The sequence below is a fragment of the Loxodonta africana genome, chromosome 1 (genome assembly GCF_030014295.1).
Source record: "Loxodonta africana isolate mLoxAfr1 chromosome 1, mLoxAfr1.hap2, whole genome shotgun sequence".
NCBI lineage: Eukaryota > Metazoa > Chordata > Mammalia > Proboscidea > Elephantidae > Loxodonta > Loxodonta africana.
The window spans coordinates 41501448-41513129 of record NC_087342.1 but is presented as its reverse complement, the minus strand read 5'-3'; the positions used below and the strand labels follow the sequence as shown (position 1 = coordinate 41513129).

At 42.6% G+C, this 11682-nt stretch overlaps 1 protein-coding gene across 3 annotated transcripts; it reads left to right on the top strand.

Annotated features, from left to right (window-relative positions):
* The first annotated feature begins 555 nt into the window (after positions 1-555).
* On the top strand, positions 556-9778 carry SERPINB1 (serpin family B member 1). 3 transcript variants are annotated; one of them, XM_010597537.3, is made up of 7 exons: positions 556-654; positions 1621-1797; positions 3066-3203; positions 3684-3801; positions 5785-5927; positions 6012-6179; positions 8618-9778. In XM_010597537.3, exons 2-7 carry the CDS (start codon positions 1630-1632, stop codon positions 9020-9022), a joined length of 1140 nt encoding a protein of 379 aa, XP_010595839.1. In that variant the 5' UTR covers positions 556-654; positions 1621-1629; the 3' UTR covers positions 9023-9778. The 3 variants fall into 3 exon arrangements, with proteins under 3 accessions (XP_010595839.1, XP_010595840.1, XP_003417886.1); XM_010597538.3 differs by lacking the exon at positions 556-654 and adding an exon at positions 787-1298; XM_003417838.4 differs by lacking the exon at positions 556-654 and adding an exon at positions 787-1342.
* The last annotated feature ends 1904 nt before the right edge of the window (positions 9779-11682 follow it).

The window sequence follows — 11682 nt, the reverse complement described above, 5'->3', positions numbered from 1 at the left end:
ATACTCCTTAGAAGCAAGGATGGCGAGGCTGCTTCTTATATACTTTGGACATATTGTCAGGAGGGATCAGTCCCTGGAGAAGGACATCGTGTGTGGTAAAGTAGAGCATCAGCAAAAAAGAGGAAGACCCTCAAGGAGATGAGCTGACACGGTGGCTGCAACAATGGGCTCAAACATAACAAGGATTGTAAGGATGGCACAGGACAGAGCAGTGTTTCCTTCTGTGGTACATAGGGTAGCTAAGAGTCAGAATGGACTCGAGGGAACCTAACAACATTCTTTTCTCAGTGAAGAGTATCCAAATTTGTTTCCACAAACCAAACACCAGAGTTTGGAATATAGATGGGATTCAAATGAGAATGGTTTGCCCTCTAAGAGGTGACGCATCTGGCTTCTCAGTCATTCACACCTTAGTAAGAAGCGCTCTGTCAGATCCTTGCCAGAGATTTGGAAAGGCAGAGAGCTCAGGAAGGCGCTGATGCCCCGCGGGATCATAGTCACCGCTCTCAGCTCCAGCCACTAGTGACTCCTCAAGGAAAAGGCGCCTGGGCCAGGCCCTCCCACGGCTGTCCGACACGCCTCCTCCGCGCTCTATAAGGTGCCCGCACTTCCTTCCCCGCCTGGCCCCGCCGCTGACCTGTTGCGCCACTACCGGTAAGGGCCGCGCGGGTGCGGGAAGGGCACGGTGCTCGCCGGGCGCCCTGGGCCCCTCCACCCGTGTCCGAGGGCAGTGCAGCCCCAACGCCGCCGCGCGCCTGGAGGGCGATCCCGGGGCCCCTGCCTGCGTTCCGGGCGCGAGCGCCAGCCCAGCCGGCGAGAGAGGGAGTAGGGAGTGCCGGGCCGGGCGTCCCCGAGAGAGCCACGAACCGAAACCTGAGGTCCGAGTGTTTTCTTCATGGCGGAGGAGCCCTCCTTTCGGAGCGGTTTGTGCCGCCCAGACAGCCCAGCCCGGAGCCAGTTTCTCCCTTTTGGGGCTGGAGGCAGGAAAGGAGGCGGCCGCGGCAAGCCTAGAAATTACTGAGCAGAACAGTAATTTAATAATTCCACTCACTGCTTGCACTGTTATTGCTGCTTGCCTGTGTTTGGGGAAATGAAGGCTCTGAGAGGCAATGGGCGCTCAGATGCAAAAGCCAGTGCTTAGCCACCCCAAACCTTAAGAGATGACTGGGAGAAACCTGGCCAGGCTTCAGACTCCCCTACACCAGCCTGGAGACGCTGGACGCGGGAGCTCCAAACGTTAGTGATCGGATCCCAAACAAGAGGCTGATTAGATCTGCTTTGCCGGGATTTGCTTTGAGGTATAGCTGGTAGCTCTGGCTTCCTAAGGAAAATCTTATCTCAGGTACATTTAGGACAATGGATGCATTGCCCAAATGAATCAGAGGCTCACTAGGCGGTGCAGGGACCCAGAGCTGGCTGGTAGTCGCTCCCTGCAGCCCTTTAGGACCCCGGGGCTGAACCCGTGTTTCTGCGGGCTCCTTGGGCAGTACCGGGAGGGGGAAAAGATTGGGTTCTTAACCCTCCTGAGTAAAAGGGAGGGAGCCCCCGGGCGCTGGCACAGGCCGAGCCCAGTGTGCCAGGGTGGCCTGTGGCAGCCTAGACCTCTGTTCTGTGTCCTAGCCCGTAGCCATGGAGCCGCTGAGCGCTGCCAACACGCGCTTCGCCATTGACCTGTTCCGCGCCTTGAATGAAGACAATCCGGCGGGAAACATCTTCTTTTCTCCCTTCAGCATTTCCACGGCGCTGGCTATGGTCTTTCTGGGGGCCCGGGGCAGCACCGCAGCGCAGCTGTCCAAGGTCAGGAAAACCAAACCTGCCTCCTTCCCTGCCGTCTTCCTTCTGGTTCAAAGTTTCTATACAAACTTGTACCTTGTAGCTCCTACAAGATGTTTTTTAAAAGAACAGCTGTATTTCTGTGCCAACAACTATAAATCACAAGGTCAGACTTTCCGAAAAAGCCCCAGGCACAACCACTGTGTGCAGGATTTCATCATCATCAGACCTTTAGTGAGTGCCCAATGTGCCAGGCACCGTGTCCCTGCTGAGGAGAGAGCCGTTTTACAAGGCTCGGAGAAATCCCTGTCCAGCCTTCCTGTCCACCCTAGCATCTTTTCCTTGGCTAGGAGTTCCAGGGTTCTGCTTTGCATGTGATAACATGCTAGTCATAAATAATACCCATTATGTAATGCTACCTTTGAGCATGATGAACAGTGGTGTTGTTCATCTTTCTTTGTGGCTGTCACCCAGCATACTTGCCAGGTATCAAAACTACTTTTTAAATATATAGGTTCAGGTGGGATGTTACAAAGTATTTTCTAGTCCCAAGAGTAATGAGACGTAGGAAAAGCACTATGGTGGAGAAGTCGGTGGCATTACCTTGATGAGGACCCCCCCCCTCCATTTCCTTTAAAGCAGATTAAATATTCTGCACTGATCACAGTAATTATGCAAACACCATATCTGGGTGAATAATGTGGACTTTGTACAGCTATGTAGTTTTATCACTGTGTCTTAAAAGCCTGGAGCAGTCCAGGCCTCATAAAACCATAAAGGGCTGCTATATTTATAAACTTGGAAAATTAAACTTTTGCCCGAAATCTAAGTTTAAAACTGTTATTTTTAAGCAAATGAGTTACTTCTAAGTTTATTTTAAAAAAAGCTCAATGTGTAATGTTTTTGTCTTTCTGAATTGATAATGATTCTTTTTATTGTTTATTCCTCAGACTCAGTAAAATTATGTTTGATAGAAACATGGACATCCATTTATGTTTATCTTTGCAAAAGCAGACTTATACAAATATTTAGTTATTAACCACTCCTATTCGTGGAACATAATTGTAACAAAAAGTGAAGTAAAAGCAGTAATTGTGTCTTACATAGCTATAAATTTTGGATTCTCTACTGTTTGATCCCTAGTGAAAAGTTAATGAAGTATTGGGCTGGGAATGACTCGTCAGTAATAGTAATGAAAGCACACTACTTTAAATTGAGGGTAGCAAACACCGAGGAATCACTTCGTAATTTCAAAATAAATGGTCATGGAAAGAATGTTTTCTTTATTTTAGACGTTTCGTTTTGATGCAGTTGAGGAGGTTCATTCAAGATTTCAGAGTCTGAATGCTGAAGTCAACAAACGTGGTGCTTCCTACATTCTGAAACTTGCCAACAGGTTATACGGAGAGAAAACCTATAGCTTCCTCCCTGTAAGTATACAGCACTTCACACTCTAAAACTCCACCCGGCAGTGTGGCTTCTTCAGCACCATCATGGCACAAAAGTCGGTTTTAATATTTAGAAGCATTCGATTTCAGTATCACTTGGATTGTTTGTGACTTCTGAGGTGAGCACCTGCAGAAAAGCGACCAGAAGGAGAACATGGTGCAGACTGTTCCCGTCAGGTGACGTGCTGGTTCTGGGCCATGGTCCCTGCAGTGGGAGAGCATTCGCTGTAACTGCATTGAAGTACAGTCAGTGTTGGCTCATTTATGAAAATGTCAGTCAGAGGCCTTTATGAAAAGAATTGTGAAATTTTATAAAGCACCAAAAGCATAACAGTTGCTGTGTTAGAATGGAATTTGGCCTTTTAGGATGATTTCTGTCATGCTTAAGGATTTTAAAAAACCATTTCTGCATGTAGTAGGAGTTATTCAGGACACTTCCTTTTTTTCCTTCTTTCCTTATAGGAGTTCTTGGAGTCAACTCAGAAAATGTACGGGGCTGACTTGGCCAGTGTGGATTTCCAGCATGCGTCTGAGGAGGCAAGGAAGGAGATAAATCAGTGGGTCAAAGGCCAGACAGAAGGTGAGGGACTGAGCGATAGGTAATCCTATGTGCAGATGTTCCTGAGCAACAGGTAATCCGATATGCAGGTGTTCCTTTTCTTCTCTGCATTCCCTTCACTCTCTCTCCACACCCCTCCCTACCCATCCTGCCCAGACAAGCTCACAGTCCCACAGTGGAATGCCTGTGAGAATTCTTCGCTGCCTTATTTACTAGACAGCTTCTAAACATTAGAAATTCACCAAAATAACAATTTAAGCCTGATTTAACAAAAATAACTATTTTTTCCCCTAAAGGTTCTCCCAAACAACATTTTGAAATTCCAGCTAATATTATATATAGGACAAAAGGAAAAAAAAAATTTAATTATTGTTGTTGTACTTTAGATGAAGGTTTACAGAACAAGCTAGTTTCTCATTAAACAGTTAGTACACATTGTTTTGTGACATTGGTTAACAACCCCACGACATGTCAGCATCCTCCCCTTCTCCACCTTGGGTTCCCCATTAACAGATTTCCTGTCCCCTCCTGCCTTCTTGTCCTTGCCCCTGGGCTGGTGTACCCCTTTAGTTTCATTTTGTTTTATGGGCCTGTCTAATCTTTGGATGAACGGTGAATCTCAGGAGTGACTTCATTACTGAGCTAAAAGGGTGTCCGGGGGCCATACTCTGGGGTGTCTCCAGTCTCTGTCAGACCAGTAAGTCTGCTTTTTTTTTTTTGTGAGTTAGAATTTTCTTCTACATTTTTCTCCAGCTCTATCCAGGACCCTCTATTGTGATCCCTGTCAGAGTAGTCGGTGGTGGTAGCTGGGCACCATCTAGTTGTGCTGGATTCAGTCTGGTGGAGGCTGTAATAGTTGTGTCCCTTAGTCCTTTGAACTAATCTTTCCATTGTATCTTTGGTTTTCTTCATTCTCCCTTACTCAAGACAGGGTGACTATGGAGTATCTTAGATGGCCACTCAGAAGGTTTTAAGACCCCAAATGCTACTTACCAAAGTAGAATGTAGAGCATTTTCTTTATAAATATGTTATGCCAATTCAGCTAGATGTTTGCCGAGACCATGGTTCCCACAGCCCTCAGTTTGGTCCCTCAGGGAGTTTGGAAGTGTCTATGGAACTTAAAGGAAGAAACATTTTGAGAAAAATCTGGCCTGCCCAAATGTATTTAATATACATATGGAATGATATCAGTAGTCACAAGCTTTATTATTTGCCAACACCTTGCCAAATACATCAGGCATGTTGGAGTGGGCATTGACTCTCAGGATCAGTTTATCTGTTGAATCAGCCTGTCTTCTAACGTCCACCTGGTGTGAGTCAGTGCACTTCACAGAATCCCTGACTCCTGTAACAAAGCTGCTCCAGGTCCTCGGCAGAGCTTTTGTTCAGCGGAGTAACTGTGCTACCTTCTGGACATGTGTTAAAACCTTTATTGCGAGAGTATGCTTGTCGGTTGTGAGAAGTGGTGACTGAAACTTTTTTTTAAAATCTGAAAAACAAAGGCCATTCACAAAACAAGACTCCTATTTGTCCCACCATCCAGAAATGGAGCTTTTTCCTATTTTTAGCCTTTTAGCTCATACTTGTTTAAAAATGTTGACTCTCCCGTGGAGCCCTGGTGGCACAGGGGTTAAGAGCTATGGCTGCTAACGTAAAATTCGGCAGTTCGATTCCATCAGCCACTCCTTAGAAACCCTATGGGGCAGGTCTACTCTGTCCTTTGGGTCACTATGAGTTGGAATTGATGGCAACAGATTTTTTTAGTTTTGTTTAAGGTGTGACTCTTCCTAGGGGTGGATATGTGTCATACCGGTCTGCCTCATGAATTGGTTTATTTAAACCTTGACACACTGATCGAGGTTTCCTAACTGCATACCATGTTAAAGGAAATTTAGTAAAAAAGTATACATACATTTGAATTGCATTTCAGTGCTAGTAAAACGCTGGTTCAAATTTGGAATTCTGACATGTGGATTTAAAAAACTCTTACCTTACCTTTTTAGGGAAAATTCCAGAACTATTGGCTCCAGGTGTGGTTGGCAGCATGACTAAGCTTGTGCTGGTGAATGCAATTTATTTCAAAGGAAACTGGAAGGAGAAATTCGTAAAAGAGGCCACGACTGATGCCCCATTCAGACTGAATAAGGTAAGGAAAGTTAACTCCCCCAAATTATTTCATGCTCTAAAAGAATGCCTCTAATTTGAGTGATATGTCTTCTCAACTGCTCAGAAAGACACAAAAATGGCTAAAATGATGTATCAGAAGAAGAAATTTCCGTATGGCTACATCCAGGAACTGAAATGTCGTGTGTTAGAACTGCCCTACAAAGACAAGGACCTCAGCATGGTCATCCTGCTGCCAGATGACATTGAAGATGACTCCACAGGTCTGAAGAAGGTAACTCACTCCTGCACTTCCTGGTCCACACTTGCTTTTGACATATTGATTCCTCCTGTGTGTCATGTGGGAGGTGCCCGATCAGTGTTTACTGACGCTGTTTGACTTTGCTTCCCAGTTCCTTGTGATTCCTTTGAAATTAGCCCATCTACATTTACTACTCCAAAGCCCTAGGTTTAAACTTTAAAGAAAGATGCCCAGTGCCTTCCAGTGATCGTTGTGGTGGCAAACATCTAAAAATCTACACTAAATGTAACATTGATAACTGGCAGTTCACTGGAACTCTGTTCTGGAATCAGCTTTAGAAGAAACTGCAGTAAGATGAGAGTTGTTTCACTGAGGGGGGAAAAAAAAACCCTAAAACATCATAGTATGTAGCTTCCTCAAGCCCTCTAAAGTTCTATCACTATACTATTCATTATTACTACAATTCATAAAAGTCATGAATTAAATTTCCAGAAGCTACATGATAGAAAAGGACTCGTGCGATATGTAAGCTTTAGAGCCAGGCCTGCTCCTAACATGAACTTTATGTGAGCTTTCCATTACGTGTGATTTCAGGTGATGGCATCTCTTGCCAGGGCCAGAACCAGGCCAAAGGATGATGACTGCAGCTTTTCTGAAAGGGTCTAATATTAGTCACTTGCATTTATAGAGTACTGTGTAAGACCTGTCAATCTGTTTACAGAAAATCAGTCACTGAAAACCCTCTGGAGCATAATTCTACTCTTTATGTGGGGCCCCCATGAGCCAGGGTCCACTCAACAGCAACTGGTTTGGTTAAGTACAAAGAGGTCATATGCCCAGGGTGCTACGGGAGGGCCAAGGAGTGGCATCTGGTCTGGCTGCAGTTTAGGGAGAGCAGGAGGGCCAGCACTGACATGGAAACCAGTGAGATGTACCAACGCAGTGTTCCAGACTCACTGATGTCTTCTGTTCACTCTCTGAGAGCTACGACCTGGTCTCTCCGACTTCTCATTCTCATGCAGGGGGCATGTTTTCCCATGCAATTTAACAGAAAAACCGGAACTGGAAAAAAATATGTTTTTGTGACTGATCTTTCTAATGCTGCTGCATTTTCAACACGCGGATTACAGAAAGGGGTAAATACACTATAGTGATTACAGCCACGGTTTCTGAATTCAGGCTGTCTCAGTTCAAATCCTGGCTCTGCCACTTACAAGCTACACTGACACCCTCTCTGACTCCTTTTCCTTATCTGTAAAATGGGGCAAATACTAGTTCCTTCTTCGTAAGGTTGCTGTGAAGATTAAATAGTAACAATAGAAATATATATGAGCACTTAGAACAGTGTCCAACACCCATAAATCCATTTTAGTTTACAAGGATTGAGTGAATTTTTTCTTATAAATTGTAGTTATTTTAATATGTTTTTCTGCAAAGCAATTGTGAGTTTATAGTGCCGTCTTAAGGATAAAGCAACCATATAACCTCGTCATTTTATCTTTTTTTTTATTGCTAGCAGCACAAGACTCAACCAGAACCTGAGCAATGTCTTCCCCTTTTCTCTTCCCACTCCAGTCATTGTTAATGGTTCTTCTGGGCTGCCTTCCCTCTGTATCCTTAGTAAAATATATCATGATAAATGCCAAAAAAAAAAAAATTTTTTTTTTATGTATTAAAATCAGTGTGTTGCTTCTTTCAATTGTATTTCCATGTTCGTATTTTCTCTGATTGTAAAAAGAACATCTTGAGCCCCATGAAAAGAATTATCAGCATTAATAGAACAAGTGGAATGATGATTTTGTTATAGTTTGACAGTAATAATACTAATAGCTCACATTTATGTAGCACTTTCTATATGCCAATCACCTTACATATGTTAACTTATTTAATGCTCCCAGCAATGCTGTAAAGAGGGCACTCTTATTACCCCTGTTTTAGACAGGCTCTAGGTCTAATATATCACCTCTGTCTTTTTTATTTTTATCTAGCAGCTAAAGTTATTACAGCTGATTTCTGCAACTCTGCTGAGGTTCACAGGTTGCCACAGCTCCAGTGGAGTTTTAATTTTTTCCTTGTACCAACTAGCATAACGATCATGGCCTATCACAATGATCCATGCGTGGTAGTGGCTTAGTAAGTCTTGGGTGGATGAATGGGTGGATGATGGATGATGGATGACGAATGATGGATGGGTGGATGATGGACTCCATGTCCAAAGTCCGTGTAATTGGGCCTTTGATGACTTGGAACATGGTTATGTCCTATTATCAACAATTATTACCAGTTGCCAGAAACAAATGAAATCCTCCAAAAAAGAATCTGATTTGGCACAAAACATGAAGGAAACAAATTAGACAACTGATTATGAGTCCATGCATTTAAATACTAGTACCAATAATGCTTTATTACTTTATATATTAATATTGTGTAAGATTGAGTTCACCTCCTCTTTTTCTTCATTCTGATTCCAGATTGAAGAACAGTTGACTTTGGAAAAGCTGAGTGAGTGGACCAAACCTGAGAATCTGCCAGTCATTGAAGTCAGTGTCAGCTTGCCCAGGTTCAAGCTGGAAGAGAGCTACAACCTCAACTCCTACCTAGCCCGCCTGGGTGTGCAGGATCTCTTTAGTAGTAGTAAGGCTGATCTGTCCGGCATGTCAGGAGCCAGGGATCTTTTTATATCAAAAATTGTCCATAAGTCCTTTGTAGAAGTGAATGAGGAAGGCACAGAGGCGGCGGCTGCCACAGCAGCCATTGCCAACTTCACCATGCTTATGCCAGAGGAAACTTTCATTGCCGATCATCCATTCCTTTTCTTTATCCGGCATAATTTCTCAAAGACCATCCTGTTCAGTGGCCGATTTTCTTCTCCTTAGAGATCGTGGAAACACAGGGTCAGGCCTGAAGCTTTATTACCTGAGTTTTTAATGGTAACAATTTTCGTATATAATCTACATCCTCATCCTTGTTTTAAAGTAATTGTTGACTGTTTTGTTATATCCCTCTATTTTCTAAACTATTAAAGGGCCACCTTGTAAAAACCTGCGTTCTCTTTTTCCTTCTCCTTTATTCTGCCTGTTATGTAGAGTTTGTGTGAGGCCAAGTGGAGTCAAGAAGTGGATGTCTTATGATAAGAGATGTCAGAAGAGCACAAGAAGAAAAACATAGCAAGGGAGACTGCTAAGCAAACAGGGATGCAAAGAGCTCTGTGGAGGCAGCTTCTCTTGTGTGTTCTGATAAAGGCTGTTGACCTCCATCATATGATACTGGTTGTTATAACAATGGGATGAGTCTGTGCAATTCTGGGGGGGGGGGACTCTTTGATTAATACAAACCTTTGTTGAATGTACCCCTTTGAGTGGAGATTGAAATGCTGCATTTTTGTGCTGCTACAAAGCAACCTGTTAAATTTCCTAAGTGCTGGAAGCCAGGCTGATTTTAGCCTTCTTGTTTCCCCTGATTTCAGACAAGCCAAGGCTACAGAAGTAGGCTCTTGGCTGGCAATACTAACACCCATGATGTTAAAAACAAAATTTTAGTGAATCTCTTGTTAGCAAGCTTTTCTTCTTAAAATATTTATTAGTGCCTACCATATTCCAAAAATCTCTTATCTACAGGAAATAAAAAAAAAAGAATAGTGACTGCCTTCCGTAATTCTTCCCCCTGGGCTCTTTATCCTAAAATCTACTCTTTGATTTAGACCGAAAAGTGCTAACAATGTAAAAACTGGATTTCAAGGGCCTAAGAGAGCCAACTCAAATTGTTCTTTTTACATATGAGGAAACAGACTCAGACAAAAAAAAAAAGATAAATTGTTGAAGGTCAAACAACTGGTAAGTTGTAGAGCAGAGTCTAGAATCCAATACATACTTTATGTGGAGAACTTCTAATTTTTGTACTGTGAATTAAGTAATTCAGAAATCTGAAGACAACTAGAAAAACAAAACAACTAAAGAAGCATCAGCTCAAAGGCGATGGGGAGCAAACATAATAGCAAAGAATGACTAGATCAAGATTCAGGAGAAACTGGAAATCTGGAGAAGTGAATCGGGAAATTGGGACCACTTTTTCCCCAGGGGCTTTTGCCAATCCAGAAGAGTTAAATGAGAAGCTAAGCGGAGATTTTGACAGCCTCTCAAGGCTAGACAGACAAACAGAGTTTGAGCCTATTAAGAACAGGTCCCCCATTATACCTATTGTGCTTTTGTTTGGGGCTGTAAAGAGACATACCCTAAGAGTATGAGTGAGCCAGCTCAGAAAGTAACCCTGTTACAAGTCACTGAACAACCCAAAAAATCCCAATTCCTGAAATTAGTTACATTTGTTCTGGTAAACTGCACATAGGCACATGGGCAAACAAAAATCACCTCTGGGGGAAGGTTGCTCAAAACCTCAAATTATCTTTACAATCAGCCCTTCAAGTGCAATATCCACCATATCATCAAAGAGAATTGGATAAGTCAGAAGCCATACCAGCATAACTAAATCTGGCAGAAACAATAGATAATAGAAAAAGAAGTATAGGTGCTACAGATATTGGAATTATTTCAAACACATTATAAAACAACACTGTTTTCTATGTTTAAATGATAAAAGACAAGGTTAAAAATTTTAGCAGAGAATTGGAAACTTAAATACTGCAGATATGAATAAAAATGAAATAGAAATTCTAGAACTCTAACAAACTAATAATAGCAAATTAGAAATAGCTAAAAAGATCCCTTGTAAATTGTAAGGTCAGAAGAAATTATCCATAATAAAGCCCAGAAACACAAAAGGTTGGGAAATGCAAAAGGGAGGATAAAAGACTCAAAGGATTTGGTGAGAAGATGTATAACAGGAGAAGTGAAGAAAAGAGAGTATGGGGCAGAATAATATTTAAAGAGCTAACATTCAATTTTTTTTACTCTAAAACTGATAAAAGACATCTATTCACAGATTCTATAAGCCCTACTGAAACCCAAGCAGGATATTACAAAAATCCATCCTTAGACACATCCTAGTGAAACTGTAGAAATCTGAATGCCAAGAGAAGATCATAAAAGTAACCAGATGAAAGCATAAAAGCAACCAAATGAAAAAGACAAAGTGCCCTTAAAGGAGCAGCATTAAGAATAAGAACACATGTGGAGGCGGGGCCAAGATGGCAGACTAGGTAGACGCTACCTCGGATCCCTCTTGCAACAAAGACTTGGAAAAACAAGTGAATCGATCACATATATAACAATCTACGAACCCTGAACAACAAACACAGATTTAGAGACGGAAAACGAACAAATATGGGGAAGCAGCGATTGTTTTCAGAGCCTGGAGCCAGCGTCCCAGTCAGCGGATTTTCTGGAAAAACCAGTTTCCCAGTGATGGCTCGGAGACGGCAGTCCATATCAAACCACATAAAGAAGCAGACCATGACAGCTTCTACAACCCCCCAAACAAAAGAATCAAAATCTTTCCCAAATGAAGATACAATCCTGGAATTATCAGATACAGAATATAAAAAACTAATTTACAGAATGGTTCAAGACATCAGAAACGA

Bases quoted from the DNA above. Each gene is read 5' to 3' on its own strand.
- SERPINB1 (XM_010597537.3), top strand. From the start codon at position 1,630: ATGGAGCCGCTGAGCGCTGCCAACACGCGCTTCGCCATTGACCTGTTC. The intron at 1,798-3,065 runs GTCAGGAAAACC...TCTTTATTTTAG, and splicing joins CCGCAGCGCAGCTGTCCAAG to ACGTTTCGTTTTGATGCAGT. The intron at 3,204-3,683 runs GTAAGTATACAG...CTTTCCTTATAG, and splicing joins AAACCTATAGCTTCCTCCCT to GAGTTCTTGGAGTCAACTCA.